Genomic DNA, 21,380 nt, shown 5'->3' with positions numbered 1-21,380 from the left:
CAGGCAGTGTTATTTCATTTTCTAAAGGTATTCTTTTATTTTCCCATGTACTCAGGTAATGATCTTTTGCCTACATTATGAAAAAACAGTATGACTATAAAGAACTTTTAAAAAAATAACAGAAGTATACATACAAATGAATATTGTTGAACTAATAACAATGGCCATCCATTCATTAAAAACATTTGCATAATTACTCTTTCAGAAATACCCTTTGAGTCAGACAAGAAAAACTGGTCTTATCTTAAACAAACACTGTTCTTAAACAAACAAAGGAACAGTATTTCCGGCTGGATCCTCAGTCTTATTCTCCAGACATGGCTGCACATGAATGTTGGCTACGTACAGAAACCAGCGGGGTACTCAAAAGATTAAGTATGAACGTGCCAACTTTGAGGTTATTCAGAGGAGGGTGAGCTCTGAATCTCAAGCGGGGAAATGTGCCTTTACAATGGGGAGATGTGGGAAGCGCCAATTTAACCAAGCAATCAAACTTGGGATCATTAATGAGAAGCAGGCTGGCATGTACCACAAGTTGTGATACAGCATGAATATACACCACTATCTACAGGAAGTAGCAACCTTGTCAAAACTCTTCAGTCTGCATCTGATCATACCTGCAGACTCAACCACCTCTATACAGAAAATTCAGGTGACAGAAGAACGAGTTAAATGATATCATGGAGGAAACACTCAGAAAATCCAGAATGTAGCACATTCTCTAAGCAGCTAATCTAAATTCTTCAAAAAGTCAGTGGCTGGGACTTCCCTGGTGGCTCAGTGGTTAAGAATCCTCCTGCCAATTCAGGGGACACGGGTTTGATCCTTGGTCCGGGAAGATCCCACACGTGGCGGACCAGCTAGGCCCGTACACCACAACTACTGAGCCTGCGCTCTACAGCCCGTGAGCCACAACTACTGAGCCCACAAGCCACAATTACTGAAGCCCACACACCACAACTACTGAGCCCATGTGCTGCAACTACTGAAGCCTGCGCACCTAGAGCCCATGCTCCGCAACAAGACAAACCATCGCAATGAGAAGCCCGCACACCGCAAGGAAGAGTAGCCCCCACCCACCGCAACCAGAGAAAGCCTGCATGTAGCAACAAAGACCCAATGCAGGAGATTGGTTCGACCCAACGCAGGAGATTCGTTCAAGATGGCGGAGTAGAAGGACGTGCTCGCACTCCCTCTTGCAAAACCACCAAAATCACAACTAACTGCTGAACAATCATCGACAGAAAGACAAAGGAACTCACCAAAAAAGATACCCCACATCCAAAGACAAAGGAGAAGCCACAATGAGACGGTAGGAGGGACGCAATCACAATAAAATCAAATCCCGTAACTGCTGGGTGGGTGACTCACAAACTGGCTGGAGAACACTTATACCACAAAAGTCCACCCACTGGAGTAAAGGTTCTGGGCCCCACGTCAGACTTCCAAACCAGGGGGTCCGGAAAAGGAAGGAGGAATTCCTAGAAAATCAGACTTTGGAGGCTAGCAGGATTTGATTGCAGGACTTTGGCAGGACTGGGGGAAACAGAGACTCCACTCTTGGAGGGCACACACAAAGTAGTGTGCACATTGGGACCCAGGGGAAGGAGCAGTGACCCCATAGGAGACTAAACCAGACCTACCTGGTAGTGTTGGAGGGTCTCCTGCAGAGGTGGGGGGCAGCTGTGGCTCAACAAGGGACAAGGACACCAGCAGCAGAAGTTTTGGGAAGTACCCCTTGGCGAGAGCCCTCCCAGAGTCCACCATTAGCCCCACCAAAGAGCCTGGCTGGACAGGCTCCAGTGTTGGGTCACCTCAGGGCAAACAACCAACAGGGAGGGAACTAAGCCCCACCTATCAGCAAATAAGTGGATTAAAGTTTTACTGAGCTCTGCCCACCAGAGCAACAGCCAGCTCTACCCACCACTGGTCTCTCCCATCAGGAAACTTGCACAAGCCTCTTAGATAGCCCCATCCACCAGAGGGCAGACAGCAGAAGCAAGAAGAACTACAATACTGCAGCCTGTGGAACAAAAAACACATTCACAGGAAGACAAGATGAAAAGGCAGAGGGCTATGTACCAGATGAAAGAACAAGATAAAACCCCAGAAAAGCAACTAAATGAAATGACCTGGAAGACAGAATGGTGGAATTCTGCTGCGGAACAGAATAAAGAAAAAAGAATGAAAATAAATGAAGACAACCTAAGAGACCTCTGGGACAACATTACACGCAACAACATTTGCATTATAGGGGTCGCAGAAGGAGGAGAGAGAGAGGAAAGACCAGAGAAAATATTTGCAGAGATTATAGTCGAAAACTTCCATAACATGGGAAAAGAAATAGCCACCCAGGTCCAGGAAGCGCAGCAAGTCCCATACAGGATAAACCCAAGGAGAAACACACCAAGACACATAGTAATCAAATTGGCAAAAATTAAAGACCAAGAAAAATTATTGAAAGCAGCAAGGGAAAAACGACAAATAACATACAAGGGAACTCCCATAAGGTTAACAGCTGATTTCTCAGCAGAAACTCTACAAGACAGAAGGGAGTGGCATTATATACTTAAAGTGATGAAAGGGAAGAACCTATAACCAAGATTACTCTACCAGCAAGGATCTCATTCAGATTCAATGGAGAAATCAAAAGCTTTACAGACAAGCAAAAGCTGAGAGAATTCAGCACCACCAAACCAGCTCTACAACAAATGCTAAAGGAACTTCTCTAAGTGGGAAACACAAGAGAAGAAAAGGACCTACAAAAACAAACCCAAAACAATTCAGAAAATGGTCACAGGAACATACATATCGATAATTACCTTAAACGTGAATGGATTAAATGTTCCAACCAAAAGACAAAGGCTTGCTGAATGGATACAAAAACAAGACCCATACATATGCTGTCTACAAGAGACCCACTTCAGACCTAGGGACACATACAGACTGAAAGTGAGGGGATAGAAAAAGATATTCCATGCAAATGGATATCAAAAGAAAGCTGGAGTAGCAATACTCATATCAGATAAAATAGACTTTAAAATAAAGAATGTTACAAGAGATAAGGAAGGACACTACATAATGATCAAGGGATCAATCCAAGAAGAAGATATAACAATTATAAATATATATGCACCCAACATAGAAGCACCTCAACACATAAGGCAACTGCTAACAGCTGTAAAAGAGGAAACTGACAGTAACACAATAATACTGGGGGACTTTAACGCCTCACTTACACCAATGGACAGATCATCCAAAATGAAAATAAATAAGAAAACAGAAGCTTTAAAAGACACAATAAACCAGATATATTTAATTGATATTTATAGGACATTCCATCCAAAAACGGCAGATTACACTTTCATCTCAAGTGCGCAAGGAACATTCTTCAGGATAGATCACATCTTGGGTCACAAATCAAGCCTCAGTAAATTTAAGAAAACTGAAATCATATCAAGCATCTTTTCTGACCACAATGCTATGAGATTAGAAATCAATTACAGGGGAAAAAAATGTAAAAAACACAAACACATGGAGGATAAACAATACATTACTAAATAACCAAGAGATCACTGAAGAAATTAAAGAGGAAATCAAAAAATACCTAGAGACAAATGACAATGAAAACACGACAATCCAAAACCCATGGGATGCAGCAAAAGCAGTTCTAAGAGGGAAGTTTATAGCTATACAAGCCTACCTCAAGAAACAAGAAAAATCTCAAATAAACAACCTAACCTTACACCTAAAGGAATTAGAGAAAGAAGAACAAACAAAACCCAAAGTTAGCAGAAGGAAAGAAATCATAAAGATCAGAGCAGAAATAAATGAAATAGAAACAAAGAAAACAATAGCAAAGATCAATAAATCTAAAAGCTGGTTCTTTGAGAAGATAAACAAAATTGATAAACCATTAGCCAGACTCATCAACAAAAAGAGGGAGAGGACTCAAATCAATAAAATTAGAAATGAAAAAGGAGAAGTTACAACAGACACTACAGAAATACAAAGCATCAAAAGAGACTACTACAAGCAACTCTATGCCAATAAAATGGACAACCTGGAAGACATGGACAAATTCTTAGAGAGGTATAACCTTCCAAGACTGAACCAGGAAGAAACAGAAAATATGAACAGACCAATCACAAGTAATGAACTTGAAACAGTGATTAAAAATCTTCCAACAAACAAAAGTCCAGGACCAGATGGCTTCACAGGTGAATTCTATCAAACATTTAGAGAAGAGCTAACACCCATCCTTTGCAAACTCTTCCAAAAAACTGCAGAGGAAGGAACACTCCCAAACTCATTCTATGAGGCCACCATCACCCTGATACCAAAACCAGACAAATATACTACAAAAAAAGGAAATTACAGACCAATATCACTGATGAATATAGATGCAAAAATCCTCAACAAAATACTAGCAAACAGAATCCAACAACACATTAAAAGGATCATACACCATGATCAAGTGGGATTTATCCCAGGGGTGCAAGGATTCTTCAATATACGCAAATCAATCAATGTGATGCACCATATTAACGGATTGAAGAATAAAAACCATATGATCATCTCAATAGATGCAGAAGAAGCTTCTTACAAAATTCAACACCAATTTATGATAAAAACTCTTCAGAAAGTGGGCATAGAGGGAACCTACCTCAACATAATAAAGGCCATATACAACAAACCCACAGCAAACATCATTCTCAATGGTGAAAAACTGAAAGCATTTCCGCTAAGATCAGGAACAAGACAAGGATGTCCACTCTCACCACTATTATTCAACATAGTTTTGGAAGTCCTAGCGACGGCAATCAGAGAAGAAAAAGAAATAAAAGGAATACAAATTGGAAAAGAAGTAGTAAAACTGTCACTGTTTGCAGGTGACATGGTACTATACATAGAGAATCCTAAAGATGCCACCAGAAAACTACTAGAGCTAATCAATGAATTTGGTAAAGTTGCAGGATACAAAATTAATGCACAGAAACCTCTTGCATTCCTATACAGTAACAATGGAAAATCTGAATGAGAAATTAAGGAAACACTCCCATTTACCACTGCAACAAAAAGAATAAAATACCTAGGAATAAACCTACCTAGGGAGACAAAAGACCTGTATGCAGAAAACTGTAAGACACTGATGAAAGGAATTAAAGATGATACCAACAGATGGAGAGATATACCATGTTCTTGGATTGAAAGAATCAATACTGCGAAAATGACTATACTACCTAAAGTAACGTACAGATTCGATGCCATTATCAATGGCATTTTTTACAGAACGAGAACAAAACATCTTAAAACTTGTATGGCGACAGCAAAGACCCCGAATAGCCAAAGCGGTCTTCAGGGAAAAAAACGGAGCTGGAGGAATCAGACTCCCTGACTTCAGACTATACTACAAAGCTACAGTAATCAAGACAATATGGTACTGGCACAGAAACAGAAATATAGATCAATGGAACAAGACAGGAAGCCCTGAGATAAACCCGCGCAGGTATGGTCAACTAATCTATGACAAAGGAGGCAAGTATATACAATGGAGAAAGGACAGTCGCTTCAATAAGTGGTGCTGGAAAACTGGACAGCTACATGTAAAGAGTAAAATTAGAACACTCCCTAACACCATACACAAAAATAAATTCAAAATGGATTAGAGACCTAAATGTAAGATCGGACACTATAAAACTATTAGAGGAAAACATAGGAAGAACACTCTTTGACATAAATCACAGCAAGATCTTTTTTTGATCCACCTCCTAAAGTAATGGAAATAAAAACAAAAATAAACAAATGAGACCTAATGAAACTTAAAAGCTTTTGCACAGCAAAGGAAACCATAAACAAGACGAAAAGACAACCCTCAGAATGGGAGAAAATATTTGCAAACGAATCAATGGACAAAGGATTAATCTCCAAAATATATAAACAGCTCATGCAGCTCAATATTAAAAAAAACAACCCAATCCAAAAATGGGCAGAAGACTAAATAGACATTTCTCCAAAGAAGACATACAGATGGCCAAGAAGCACATGAAAAGCTGCTCAACATCACTAATCATTAGAGAAATGCAAATCAAAACTACAATGAGGTATCACCTCACACCAGTTAGAACGGGCATCATCAGAAAGTCTACAAACAACAAATGCTGGAGAGGGTGTGGAGGAAAGGGAACCCTCTTGCACTGCTGGTGGGAATGTAAATTGATACAGCCACTATGGAGAAGAGTATGGAGGTTCCTTGAAAAACTAAAAATAGAATTACCATATGACCCAGCAATCCCACTACTGGGCATATACCCAGAGAAAACCATAATTCAAAAAGACACATGCACCCCAATGTTCACTGCAGCACTATTTACAATAGCCAGGTCATGGAAGCAGCCTAAATGCCCATCAACAGACAAATGGATAAAGATGTGGTACATATATACAATGGAGTATTACTCAGCCATAAAACGGAACAAAATTGGGTCATTTGTGGATATGTGGATGGATGAGACTGTCATACAGAGTGAAGTAAGGCAGAAATAGAAAAACAAATATCGTATATTAACGCATATACATGGAACCTAGAAAAATGGTACAGATGAACTGGTTTGCAGGGCAGAAATAGAGACACAGATGTAGAGAACAAACGTATGGACACCAAGAGGGGGAAGTGGCGGGGGGTGGTGGTGGGATGAATTGGGAGATTGGGATTGACATATATACACCGATATGTGTAAAATGGATGACTAATAAGAACGTGCTGTATAAAATAATTAATTAATTTAAAAAAATCATCACAATGGGACTGCTAGTTTCCACTTAAGATGGAGAAAGCTGTGAAGAGTGTTATTCTAACAAGAAGAAAAAGCTGGATAAAGTAGAAGATTACAAAATTTCTTGAACCCATCAGAGAGCTGAAATCTAAGAATAGGTCATACCTCCAAGTAGGGATATGTATGAGCACAGGCCCACCTGAGTCAAGGCAGAGAGGAAGATGGGGCTCCCACCCAAGTGGGCCTTCTTTCAATAGATGACAAGTCAACTGAAGGTACAACATTGAGCCACACTTAATATCTTAACCTAAAAGCTACTTTCAGAGGATTAAAATTTGGAGTTTGATTGAATTCATTAGTCATAATTTTTACATGTGGTTATATAACATAGAAAACTTTTAAACAATTCTAAAGAATTGATCTAAAGAAAAGATCAATTCTTTATAGCTTTCTTTCAATGCAAAACATTTCTAGAGGCTAAGACTCCTGTGAATAGAGTCCTATTTAAAAAAAAAAAGACCCAATGTAGCCAAAAAATAAATTTAAAACAAACAAAAAGAGTAAGTACAGATATACTCATCAATATGGGTAATCTTAGAAACAACGTAAAGAAAAAGGAACAAGCCACACGGACGTTTGATAACATTTTTATGAAGTTCAAAAGCAAGCACAACTAAAACAGTGCAGGGACAGATACCATAGGATGAAACTATAAAATAAGGGAATGAGAAAACCACAAAGTTTCAGAGAGGGGTCACACACGTAGAGGAGTCAGGGGGATGGGAGCAGGCGGGCTATGCCAGGTCCTGCGGCAGCATTGGTAACAGTGAGGTTCTCAGTCGGGTGATGGGCACGTGGGGGCTTGACTACTAGACTTCGTAATTCACATATACATATATTCTTATATATCAGATATTTCATAACAGCACTGATCAAAAGAATATGTGGCTATTAAAAAATGTCCCTTGACTTCAGAACACCTGCATTCCAGTACCTGTTCTGCTGACGACTAATCCTAACAACTAATCCAACTTGAGAAAGTGACCAAAACCTGTCTTCCTTGGTTAAATGATGGTGTTGGAACAGATGCTCATAATGCTCCCTTTGAAGTTCTAAAATCCTTTAGCTTTGTTTATTAGAAATATACTCAAAAAAAGATGCGCCCTCACCTCTACAAGGATGGGTACTAGGATTAGCCAGCTGCTTTAAACAAAGGTTTAAAAACAAATCAGTCAACAGAATCTGAAAGGAAATGTGAGTTAGAAATGTCTCACTTTCCCAAATAAGAAACTGACAAGTAATACTCTTAATTTGTGTATGTGTAGCAAAACCTAATCCAGAATGAATAGGCCCTGAAATAAATCTCCTAATGGAATCTAAACAAGTACCACGCCCCCTACACCACCCCCAGCAAAATCTTCTCTTACACCAGTTCAGGGGACTGCTGCACCAACAGAAGCAACATGAGTTCGGGTACCTGTTATCTGCTGAATTCTCCCAACCCATTGAGATTCTCCTTGGAGATCTGTAAAAGTACTACTGACCTGGTCCCAAGATGACCAAGTTCAATGACCCCAAACTTTGAGCTGACATCCAAGGCAGCTTCCTATTATCCTAATGGAAATGAAGAACCAGGAAAAAAAACAAAAAAGTCTACTGCCATGCAAGCCCATCAAAACTTGTAAAACATTACTGGTTTGTAACTACCACCTATAAAACTAGGTTAAACTTACTGTCAAGGTAAGAAACTTTATTTAAGTGTAGCTCATTATGCTTCCACATAGCCCAAGCCTGAGTCATGAAACCTTCCAGACATGGAGATTAAAATATTATGGCAGACGCCTATTTCATTCTTCTAAGGAAAGTGATATTTCTCAACATTAAATGCTTTGAGAAAAAAGATGTAGAGATCTCTTTGATGTGAAAAAAATAAAAGGCAGCAAGAGATGAAGACACTTTTTTTGTTTAGATTCCTCCTTTTCTTACCAATCACTAAACACAAAAGTGCCCGAAGCTCAGATGCCTTTTCTGCTCTTTACACTCACTCCCCGATGAGATCTTATCTAGCACCGGGGTTTAGATACATTCTCCATGCTGATGACTCCTGATTTGATCTCCAGCCTCACCCCAAGCCCGAATTCCAGTGTCATGCATCCAGTCACCTTCCTGACCTCTTATGTGCAGTTGACATCTCCAACTTAACCTCACAAACTCAACTCCTGGATTTCATTCCCCCTCCTAGTTTTTTCCATTCTGGTAAATGCTGGCGTCCCAAACCCTGGACATTTCTCAGCCCCTCACACCCCACATAAAACCTGTCAGCACATGTTGGTTCTGTCTTCAAAATGTATCCAGAATCTGACCATTTTTCACCACTACTATCATGCCAAGTCACCAAAACCTCTTGCCTATGTAGCTGCAGTGACCTCCTAACTGGTTTCTTTGCTTCCATTCTTACCTCTTTACAATCTGCTTTTACACAGCAGCTAGAGTGATCCTCCTAAAACACAAGTTAGATCAAAATCCTCCAATGAGTTCTCAGGTCACTTGGAGCCATCTAAAATCCCTCCCAAGTCCTTCAAGGTCTGACACGACAGGAGGCCTCTCTCCCATCACTGGTCCTCCTAGCTCACTCTACTGCAGCCAGACCTCCCACCTGTTGCCCAAACATCCCCTGGAGGGCTTTGCAAATGCTGGGCTTCCTGCCTAGGACACTCCCCTGCTCCACCTCCCTCAGATGTCCCTCAGCTGACTCCCTCACTTCCTCAGGTCTCTGCTTAAAGGTCACCAGGGACCTTCCCGACCACTCTCTAAAGTAGCACTTCCACTTGTCCCTCTCCATAATTTATGTTTCTTGTAGTATTTACCTTCGGACTCATTACTTATGTATTATCTTATGCATATTCCATTAATAAAATCTCTTGAGCAGTCTCTGAATATATAACATATATATATAACCACTGAATATATTATGAATTGATTAGAAAATATACACAAAGACAAAATTTGAAAAGAAGATTTTAAATAATATATAAAGAAGCTTTAGTGTTTTTTCCTGCATCTCAGTGGATGTCTGTCACATGCCCTGGGCTGTGCGCTCCACTGCAGAAGCCACAAGCTTCAGTTCTGCAGCCTGAACTTTCTAGCCTTATTTCTCCTCTGAGATATTCCCATTTCCTTCAAAATACCCTCGCAATTTCCTGTGATTTTTGAAACCAACATTCTAGGGGCTTTGGAAAGCATTGTGTGAAAATGTTAAAGGAAGTAGCATGCATGTTGGCCTCCATCCCACCTGAAATATCAGGGGCACACATGTTTTAATTACCTCCTTTGAATTACCCTGAAGGTATAATCTGCAACTCAACTTTGAATGAATCAGGTTCCTTTGCAAAAAGGAAATTCCCACATTAAAAGTGCAGTTTTTGGACTTCCCTGGTGGTGCAGTGGTTAAGAATCCACCTGCCAATGCAGGGGACACGGGTTTGATCCCTGGTCCAGGAAGATCCCACATGCCGCAGAGCAACAAAGCCCGTGCGCCACAACTACTGAGCCTGCGCTCTAGAGCCCATGAGCCACAACTACTGAAGCCTGCGTGCCTAGAGCCTGTGCTCCGTAACAAGAGAAGCCACCACAAGGAGAAGCCTGCACACCACAACAAAGAGTAGCCCCTACTCGCGGCAGCTAGAGAAAGCCTGTGTGCAGCAACGAAGACCCAACACAGCCAAAAATAAATAAATAAATTTTTTTTAAAAATGCAGTTTTCTCCCTGCACTTCCTCCAAGAAATCATCATTGTTTATAAGAGAGCTGAATCATAAGAACATAGGTAACACAGTAACCAAAAATATCAGATTTTTACGTGCCTTATCAAAAAAATAATAAAACCTTGTAGTCAATAATTACTTGACAGGACAACAAATCAGAGACAGAGTATCTTAAGTCCTCCTTTTACACTCAAAAAAGGGCTTCATTAAAATTGTATTGGAAATAAAATACTCACATGCCCCAATGTACTTTAATGGAACAAGTCTTCTGCATCATACCAAACCCCTGCATTTCTTCAATATCATCAAAGTAGGAATTTAGAAGTCCTAACCCTTCTGGTTCAGTAAATAAGTCAATGTGACTAACTCTGTAATCCTAAAAAAAAAAAGAAAAGAAAAATGAATACACGAATACAAATAGTACACCATGTATTAAACTCTACAGTAAGCTCATTTATTCTTCTTTTCAAATAATTAAAAGAAGCTTTAAATATACAACAGGTTGCACAGATCACCTACCACTTTACCCCTTTCCTGTTTTCACCCATGACCTAATAATATACGATCTTTCGGGGCAGACACATTGGTTTAGTCATATATCTCAGTGTTACATTCAAGCAAAGAGCACCAGAAATGTATTTTAGAGTTTTGGAACATAGTTATTTCTCTCATCCTCACAAACAAACAAACAAACAAACAAAAAACGGCTTCGCTTTCCTTGGTAACATGAGTTTTAGTTCCTTTGCTCTCCTGTGACCGTCCATGTCCAGGGATACTGGTTTATAGAGTGGGTGCACTTGGAATCTTCCTCAGCTGTTTTGTGCCCATAAGCCCCCTGTGGTAACTCTCCTTAACTATGATGTCGGCTTGGTCTAAGTCATAAAAGGCAAAGGCACACGTTTATGGTGATTTAAATCTCTACACTTTAGTCACTATTCCATGCACTGCATGTCCATCAAACACTCTACAAAAGGCCTCTCTTGGCTGAGTGCCTGAGCCCTGATCGAATGTTTTTTGAACCTCTTCTGTGTTGCAGAGCGAGGTGAACTGAGGTACAGCAAAAATGGTTAACACTTGGGTCAGTTTAGGGGCAGCTCTTTCAAACATTAACAAAAGAAACAAATCTAGTGAACTGAAAAGGTGACCCCCTTGAATATACGTTGTGACTTATGTTTATGTGTCAAGAAACCATAAACACAATCTGTAAAAAGTTACAATTCGTCACATATTAGGAGCCATAAAAGTATTCCTTCTCTTTAACATGACACCATTCAGAAAAACTTACCCCAAGGAAATAAATCAGAAAATGTATACATTAGTAAATGCACAAAAATGTTCATGCAGTATTATTTAAGGTAAGTTTTTCCCTAAGTCCCACAGTAAGAAGAAAGGTAAAATAAATGATAGCGCATCATATCAATGGAATATGATGCTCAGTTAAACCCCAAACCATGTAATAACATGAAAAGCATTAATTCACCTTAGGTCTGCTATTATCAGGGGAAATAGGAGGCCTCTTTGCCAATGTGCTTCATTTCCCTTAGCCCACCTTCCGGGATCCCTAAATCCCCACCCCACCAGATCCTAATACCTCCCCCAGTGGCAAATCATTGAGAGATGTTACAAACGGGAGTGTAACCTTCAGGAAAGTGGTATGGAGAGAGAAAAAAAGGATTGAGAATCACAGTTTTAAAGGAAAACAACACTGTACCTGTATTATGATTACAACTATAGAAAAAGCAGATTATAATATGGCCAAGACAGAGTAGAGAATTCAGGAAAATGAAGGGAGGACACTTCATGAGAGATGGGATTTTGGATGACAGTTTAAAATATTAAAATACCAATACTATTTGAGTAATAAATAAAAACTGCAGGTAAATTATCCCACTATGACATTTTAAAATGGTGTTTCTCGTGTCTTACATAAGGTTCATCACATTATGTACTTAAAACTAGTAAGAGATAAATCGTTTAGAATACCAATATTACCACCTAAGTCACTCAGAAATGTTGACCCAGGAAACAGGTGACATTTTCCTCCGCCAAAAGCTGTTAGTCACTCTTACTCATTCTCACTTTGGAACATGGCTTTTTTCCCTATTGTACCCCAACACCCATGTCTAGTACACAAATGGAGTTTTTTCACTTGGAAGATAACCTTTTACATTTTTAAAGGTAAAGAATCATCAAATGCCAAGAACCGTGAAGAACTGATACAAGTTCCTCAACAACGAATGAGGGACCAAGAAATTTTTACCCAATCCATAAAGTGGCCTTAAATACCTATTTTTCTAAAAACCCACATGAAATGCCAGAGTTTATCAACTAAATTATCTTTGGATTATTTATTTTTCCAAAACATAACTCCTGTAAGCCACTCAAGGTAATAAGAACTCGCACAGCAACCAAAAAACAAACTAAGTAAAAGAAAAATCTGGCCCATGCTCCGCAACAAGAGAAGCCACCGCAATGAGAGGCCTGTGTACCACAATGAAGAGTAACCCCCGCTCGCCTCAACTAAAAAAGAAAGCCCGCACACAGCAATGAAGACTGAACGCAGCCAAAAATAAATAAATAATAAATTAATTAAAAAAAAAAAAAAGAAAAGAAAAATCTGTTCAGGACTTCCCTGGTGGCACAGTGGTTAAGAATCCACCTGCCAATGCAGGGAACCCGGGAAGATCCCACATGCACGGAACAACTAAGCCCGTGCACCACAACTACTGAGCCTGTGCTCTAGAGCCTGCAAGCCACAACTACTGTACACACGTGCCACAACTACTGAAGCCCGCGCACCTAGAGCCCGTGCTCCACAACACGTGCAACATGAGAAGCCACCGCAATGAGAAGCCCGTTCACCGCAACAAAGAGTAGCCCCCGCTCTCTGCAACTAGAGAAAGTCTGCACGCAGCAACGAAGACCCAACGTAGCCAAAAATAAATACATAAATTTATTTTTAAAAAAACAAAAATCTGTACATACAGAACTCATCAAAACTAGGTTATTAAGTAAAATACAGTTGCAGATGGGAATGGGGGGCCGGAATGAGAAATTTACCTTCAGGATTTATTGTGAAAAAGATGACTAACCAATTAGAATGTTTCTTAGTTCTAATTCATTTAACATGTACAAATGTTTAAAATACAGAAAATACATCCATAAAACACCAAATATTTGTCCCACTTTTATCATAAAATGAAACTCTCTCTCAAAAGAATTGTACCCAGCATTCAATAAATATTTGCTGAAAGAATGGATGAAATTCAGTTTGCCTTTATTAAAACCTTACGAATTTTACCTACCTGGACCACAAGTCTGATTGAACCAATCACCACAGGCTTAGCCGACTCTGCCTCGTCATCGTTTCTTTCCAAAATATCTTCTATACCCCAGAGACCAGACAGTTCCAATTCTCCCTCTTCTAAGGGGATGGAGTGTCCTTCAAAATTTGGTTTCTCATAAAAAATCCAGCTAAGAATAAAACATAGCAAAACTATTAGCCAGTCTTGGTGAGAGAGATTTTGAATACGCAAATATTCTGGCCAATAGCCACTATATATATATACCATATATTAGTGGCCAATTCTCTAGCAATTAAAACAGCATAAACTCTCCCTAAAACTAAAACTTCAGTGGGCATAATTAAGCTCTGATAACTGAAGAATTTTATCAGGATTTTAGAGGACTTTTGACTATCAATATGAACATTATAGAGCTACTAAAGTTTTATAGAATTGCCAGTTGGTGGAGACTTAGTAATATGTCAGATAAATGGACGTTTATTGCAATTTTTTTCTTTTTATGTATGTAAAAAACACTTCTCTTGCGGGATTTTAACTTATATATTAGAACCATATCAATGGATATATTGATACAAAGGACTACTACATGCGTGTTAATGGAAAGCATTTTTTGCAGTTTTATTGAGATCTAATTGACATATAACATTGTATTAGTTTAAGCTGTACAACATGATGATTTGATATCTGTGTATATTACGAAATGATCACCATAATAAGTTTAGTTAACATCCACCACCTCACAGTTACAATTTTTTTCCTAGTGATGAGAACTTTTAAGATCTACTGTCTTAGCAGCTTTCAGATATACTATGTAATACTTTAACTTTAGTGACCCAGAAAGCATTTTTACAGTATTCTTCCCAACAACATCCGAACACTAAAGAAAAACCTCATGACAACATATGACAGTGCTGGTCTTAAGAGAAGTCAACAAAAGTTGAAGAATCACTATTCGTTAAAAACAAAATTATAACTTTCAGTTTTCAAATTTAAGAACAAAAGCTAATTGTATTTTTCTAACGAATGTGGTGAATATACAGAAAAATATATTAAAATATCTAAAACCTAAGAGGAAAGATGCTGCATATTTAATCAAATGGAGACCTAAAGAAAAGCTTAATAATTTTGTAAACCATAAAGAGCCCTACACTCTTTCTTTTAAACAAGCTTATAAATAGGCACTAAAGATAAGTATTCATGCCAGGTAAGTGATTTTTTTTTTAAAAACTGCTTTTCTTTATTCAATTTCCTGTGTATTTCCTTGAAGCATTTAAGCTGGTAATATAATTGTTTCACGGTTTCTTTACTTAATAAAAACGATCTGCTGTCAAAAAGTTAGAAAATAAAATTTAGATTAGTCCTTCACTGAACTGTCATTAAAAAAAGTTAGCAAAGATGTTTTTTCTTATAGAATTTAAAAAATTCTATCAACATGACTATGACCTATTGACATGAGTAGTGCAATTCTTATCAACCTCATTGAAAATTCAATAACCAAAAGTATATTATGGACTCTGGTGCTCATTAGTCCAAACCAACATTATGTGGGAAAAAGAAACTTATACTGCTGCACTTTTCTGATTTTTCTAACAACAACATGCATCATTCCTATCATCAGAAATAACATTATAAACCATATTTCTTAGACATGAATTTCTTTTAGTATTCACTATGACTAGTATTGTCTGCCCTTTACATCGCTAAGGGCATAATTTAAAATAAGTACTAATGACCAAAAGGGTAATTAAAAATGTGAAACACACACCCTCCAAGTCAGAAACACAAAGTGTCACTCTTACCATCCTCTAACAACTTTTATGAGTATCACGGGAGAGAGGCTCCAAGAGCTGCAATCCTCAATGTCACTGAACACTTCAATGCACTCCTCTGAGACGTCAGGTTCACCGTATATCACCACCTAAAGAAAGTGAGGGTGGTAGCACGTTTTACTGCACTTTAACAGATCAAAATGAAATCTAGACTCGGAATAGAAAATAATCTTACCTTTCCAGGTCGGGGATTGATTTTATTCTGGACACTTCCTTTAAGTGTCTGTAATCAGACGAACAAAAACACAACAAATAATTAAACTTTATGTAAAGTCCTCTTTTCTCCTCTCATGATCCTTTAAGATCGTATTTGCCTCATATTTGTCAATTTGGAAACATGTCTACCTTGATCTATGCCAAAGTTGTCTTAAAACTCTCTTTGACGGGACTTCGCTGGTGGCACAGTGGTTAAGAATCCGCCTGCCAGTGCAGGGGACATGGGTTCGAGCCCTGGTCCGGGAAGATCCCAAGTGCCACGGAGCAACTAAGCCCGTGTGCCACAACTACTGAGCCTGCACTCTAGAGCCCGCGAGCCACAACTACTGAGCCCGAGTGCCACAACTACTGAAGCCTGCGCGCCTAGAGCCCATGCTCTGCAACAAGAGAAGCCACCGCAATGAGAAGCCCGGGAACCTCAACGAAGAATAGCCTGCGCACAGCAACAAAGACCCAAGGCAGCCAAAAATAAAAATAAATAAAAATTTTAAAAACAAAACAAACTCTCTTTGACTCTATTAAAATAAGGGCTTTTCCCCCCCTCTAACTGTATTTGACATTTCAATTTCTTTTCATTTAAATGCCTAGGATACTTCCACCAATCTGGAAAGTTCAGGGCGTAAGAGTCAGACCTATGTTTTACATCAGTTCACAGAACAAGAACTCAGCTAAGAGATTATAATTCAAACAATCTCAGTATAATTTCAAATAAACAGAAAAATTCTAATGGATTAATCACATATCTAGAATGAGCTGAATCCATTTTATGTGTTCATATACATATCTTATCTGAATCTATAATGACTGTTTTTTCATCACATAACTAGTCTAAATAAAGTGTTTATGGTATATTTCACAATGTACATTGTACATGGTTACTTTAATCCCTCCTTTTTGATGAACAAAATATATTTTTATATGGCTCCAACACTAATCATTTTCAAGACCATCTGACCAGTAAAACCAGAAATGCCTAAGATAATAAAAATAGTAATTACACATGTAAAAATATTATAAAACATGGACTACTTTCATTGAACAGGATGCCTATTCTAAGGACAGCCTTTGATCTGATCGCTCTTGCACCACACCAGGGTGGAATATGCCTTAAAGACCATAGGAAGGGCCTCAGTAGAGCATTATTACAGATTAAAATGCCATATGCTTATTTATATATGCACATTTCAAGAAGATAAGCTAAAGAAAAAGCCTGATATTTAAATAAAATTCAGTTAAGACATTAAAGGGAGAATAGTTATATAGTCAACAAAGCCCAAGGTATAAAAAAAACAAAAAAAAAATAAAGTACTTTTTTTCTCCTTTTTACTCCATTTGATTGGGTTTTTCAAGGGACTCCATAGGGAAACTGTATATTCTGTTGTCAGACTCGTTGTCAAAGAGAAGTAATCTAAGAATGATTAAAAAGACAGAATAATGCTGTAATGAACGGGAAGTGGACCAGTGTCAATTTTGTGCTTCAGAGAAATACTCAAAAATCTTAGGATTTCTAAGTGCTATAGGCTGATTCAGTTTTATCTGTTTACAGCAGTGGTTCTCAAAGTGAAATCCAGGGGTCCCTGGAGGGTCCCCAATAATTCTGCAGGGAGTCCATTAGGTCAAAACCATTTTCATAATAAGAAGGTTATTTGTCTTTTTCACTTTCTTTCTCTCACAGGTGTAGTGCAGAATTTTCCAGAGGGTCCATGACATGTGATGACATCATTGCTCTGATGGCTACAGGAATGTACATTTGTATGTTCTAATTTTTCTCAGTATTAATTTCTAATATAATAGATGCCAATAGGCATAACCCATATCAACAAAAACTCTTTGGGGTCCTCAATAATTTTTACTTTATATCTACATCTATATATATGTGTGTGTGTTTGTGTATGGCATCCTAAGAGTAAAAAATATGAAAACTTTTGAGCAGAGGGATCTGAGCCTCTGCTGGAAATCCAACTATACATTTTGAAAGAGCTTCCAGAATTGTATTCCATGATAGGCTTGTAGCAAAAGCTAATACAACAAATTCAAACATGGGGCAGTGCCCTGTACAAATGAGGAAGTGGGCAAGATATTTTCTGCCTGGATAAACTGTGTTGGATGTTGATCTACACTTGCCAGGTAGCCTGGTTCACAGGGTGGGCAACAGGAATACAGAGGCCCACTCCTGTTTCTGGGCTTAGCAGAGCTGAGCTCTAAATTTTATCTGCCTCCCTCTTTCAACTTGAGTATCAAGCTTGGTAACGGAAAGCCACAAATTCACATCAAAAACCGAGTAAAAACAACTTCCAGCAGTCAGATAAAAGAAGATGGAGAAATCTTAACTGTTTCTCAAAATGGTATTTTGCCATCCTTTCTACTCTGTTACAGGAAAGTGCCAATGTAGACCAAATTCTTTACTCCCCAACAGCTTTGCAGGAAAATAATATTTCCCTAATGAAAACTAATTCCAGATAAAGAGAAAATACTTTATCAACCATGTGGGATAAACATTTATTGCTACTAAGGGGAAGAAAGAGTGAATCTCAAAGTACAAGAGCAACGGTTAGGAACAAGATTCCTCGGTGGAGGCTTTTCCAGATAAAGGAAGCTTGCTTCATAAATGCTCAAAATTCTAGGTATAGTATTGAGGATTTTTACACAGAACTAGGGAAGAAAAAACACCCTGTCTCTGAGCTCTCAAGGTACCTTAACTACACCTTTCACAATACAACACATAAATTCACAAGTGCCCTAAAATATTTGTAGCTTATTTTCCTTGCTGGACTACAAATGCCTTGAGAACAGAATCCAAGTACCTTTTCTCTTGGACTCTAAAAACGCTTGTACATAGTAGGTTTTCAAATATGTGATGAATGAATAAAAAACTATCAGACACAAGCATAACCATTTTTAAACAAATAACATGAATTGTTCATCGTCCCCTTCTCCTCTGACTTAAAAATACCCCACATAAATAGTACTATGTTTCTACTTACTGTTGTATCTGATAATGACACTTCAGAAAAAGAAATGCTTGGGTCAAACAGGGTGGATTTGAAAAGACCGGGGAAGTCTGTGTCACTGCTTCCATAGCTCGGCAAGTTCGATTTAAGAACACTTTCAATATGATTAGCCTTTTCCATATCACCACTGTTCTTCAGTTTTGAAAATTCAGAAAATGTAGTTTTTGGCACGGGTAGGTTGCTTCGTGAATCCAGATCTTTTCCGGTTTCCTCTTTTTGCAAGTACTTTTCCACGGAGCTCAGACTTTCCAATCCCGAATGAGACGTATCTGACGAGTTGAAATTGAAGACCTTTACGTTGCTGGGTGGCAGACTTGGCTGTTCTTTCTCTGAACCACAGGGTGGGGCACCCTCAGCCACGGGCTGTAACACGGAAGGCCGAGAAAGAGAACTGTTGTGAGCGGTGTCGAAAGATGTGGTCATGGTATTGACTGATGTTACAGAGGGAGAAAAGATTTTGTCTTGTGGTAAAGAAGATAAGATGCTTGAGAAAAGTGCACTTTTTTCTAGCCTCGATCTCTTGACTCCACCGTTTGTGACGTCCCTGTTCTCCTTGTCATTTACTTCTGGAGCCGCCAGAGGCTCGCCTTTCCCATTAGTGCGAGTTTGCGAGGACTTGAAAAGGACACTCTGTTCAGTGGATGAACATTTGGGTCTCAGTTTGGATTTGGTGTCAAGATTCTGCATCCAATGTAAAGCCAGTGACATTTCTGGCTGGCCTTGCTTTTTCTTACCCAAACCAAAAGTAAACACGTTGGGATCAAACACCTTTTCTAAATTGTCCTCATGAATAGGAGGCATGGCGAAGTGAGGGGCAGGGGAGTTTGGCATCCTGACCTTCTTTTTCTTCTGGGGCACACAAACTGCGCTGTCCATCTTTTTTATAATCTCAGTGAATTTTTCCATATCAGAAGAAGAATCAAATACACTATCATCACTACCAGCAGAAATGTTCAAAAGGCTTGCAGGACTGTCCTGGCCATTTACAACATTTTGATTGGGTCTTTGAGGGGTTTCTAAATGATTTCTGTTGCCAGGGTAGTTGGTGGTGCTGGATTCAGTCTTCAGGGGTTTTCCGTTGCCCTGAATAGGCAGAGTTTTTTCTGATTCGGGCAGCACGACTTGTGGGCCAGATTTTGCTACATGTTCCTCTGTGCAATGAATGTGTTTGGGTGATGTGCTCTTATTGCCCTGTACTTCCTCTTTCTGGGGAGTACGACTTGCAACGGAAACCACTTCAAGTTCATTATTGTGACAGCTTGGCAACTGTGCTTCTCTAACTTCAGAGCTATCTGAGATGATCCCAGAGGGGACATCCTTGGTGTTCTCCACAGGGAGCATGAAGGACCTGACCTGGACAAGGACCTTGGATGGACACTCATTTCCCATAGCTGCCAGGCTGTGCTCTGGGGACAAAGGAGGGCTTCTTTCTCCCCCTCCTCCTCCTGCAAGTCTGGAGGGGGACATCTTCTCATTATTCTGATGAGACACGGGCAGAGTACATCCATTATGGTTTTCTGACACTTTTAGATCAGTGTACAGAAAACTGCTTACAGGAGCTTGAGCACATGTGTCTTTGGGATCATCCACAGGAATGGGGGCAGCCAGTGAAAGAGAAGGCCCATTAGATGACCCAGCTGGGTGCTGTGAGTCAGAAAATCCATCCTGTGGCTTTGGTATGGTTGTTGGAGGTGAATCTTTGGCCTCAAGAACGGCAGGGCTCTCTTGTGCTGTATCAGTCATATTTTCACGTTCAAGTCTTTTGCTATCAGCAGCCTTTGAGTCGTCCTCTCCTAAGAGCTCGTGGTCCTTAACAGGAATCAGAGCAGCAACCACTGGTTCAGAAGGGCAGCCAGCATCTGTTTGCCCATCTACCTTATCACCTTGGTTAAGCCAAGAACCAGGAGTCTCCTCTTCAGGAACAGTAACTTTGGCTTCTGCCAAGGTTTCCTTCCCCAGCACACCATTCTGGTGACTATTTGGCATCAACTTCTTTTCAGGCTGCTCCATTTCCTTGGATTTTTTGGCTAAATTCAGCTGTGCCCTCTCGACAAATGTTTTATTAGAGGCAGGAGTGTTCCTCACACCTCGAAGGTCAGTGCGTCTTGGGCTATTTGCCTGCTTGTTTTCAAATAAGGAGATTTTGGTGGCAGTGTTTCCTTTGTGAACTGGCTGGCTAAATGGATTATGGCCATTTCCCAAACTGCCAAGATTCTTAGGGGTTTTAAGATTTAGTTCCACATGTTTGGGCTTGGCAGGGCTGCAAGAATAAAGCAGCAAGATAAAGTTATTAACCTGGGTTTTAAAGTGAACATACCAATTTATCACAAAACTGTGAAAAGCCAGTATCTTTCTGATAGGTAACATTTTTGATGAAACAATTTTTAAACAATTCTAAATATACTATCAATTACCTTTAATGGATGTTGCGCTTCCGTATGAGGGATGAAAAATTATATAGCTAAGAAAGGCTAGAGGTG

The 21,380-nt window shown here is 39.3% G+C and overlaps 1 protein-coding gene across 4 annotated transcripts in view; it reads right to left on the bottom strand.

Moving 5' to 3' along the window:
* CRYBG1 (crystallin beta-gamma domain containing 1) overlaps positions 1 to 21,380 on the bottom strand; it is a 205,168-nt gene that overhangs the window by 32,287 nt on the left and 151,501 nt on the right. For all 4 annotated transcript variants that reach the window (XR_016395103.1, XM_089921609.1, XM_089921610.1 and 1 more), the window contains 5 exons: positions 18,874 to 21,160; positions 15,849 to 15,896; positions 15,644 to 15,762; positions 13,845 to 14,013; positions 10,776 to 10,915 (listed from right to left, as the gene is read on the bottom strand). Coding sequence is in view for 3 of the 4 variants with exons in the window: in XM_089921609.1 (XP_089777735.1) it covers positions 10,776 to 10,915; positions 13,845 to 14,013; positions 15,644 to 15,762; positions 15,849 to 15,896; positions 18,874 to 21,160 (2,763 nt within the window). In the remaining variant the exon portion in view is untranslated. The remainder of the gene's footprint in view (positions 1 to 10,775; positions 10,916 to 13,844; positions 14,014 to 15,643; positions 15,763 to 15,848; positions 15,897 to 18,873; positions 21,161 to 21,380) is intronic.

The sequence above is a fragment of the Delphinapterus leucas genome, chromosome 12, assembly GCF_059928025.1.
Source record: "Delphinapterus leucas isolate spDelLeu-1000000601 "Yukka" chromosome 12, BTC_Dleu_Yukka2, whole genome shotgun sequence".
NCBI classification, from domain to species: domain Eukaryota; kingdom Metazoa; phylum Chordata; class Mammalia; order Artiodactyla; family Monodontidae; genus Delphinapterus; species Delphinapterus leucas.
The sequence above is the reverse complement of the archived record's forward strand: the minus strand, read 5'-3'. Positions and strand labels throughout refer to the sequence as shown.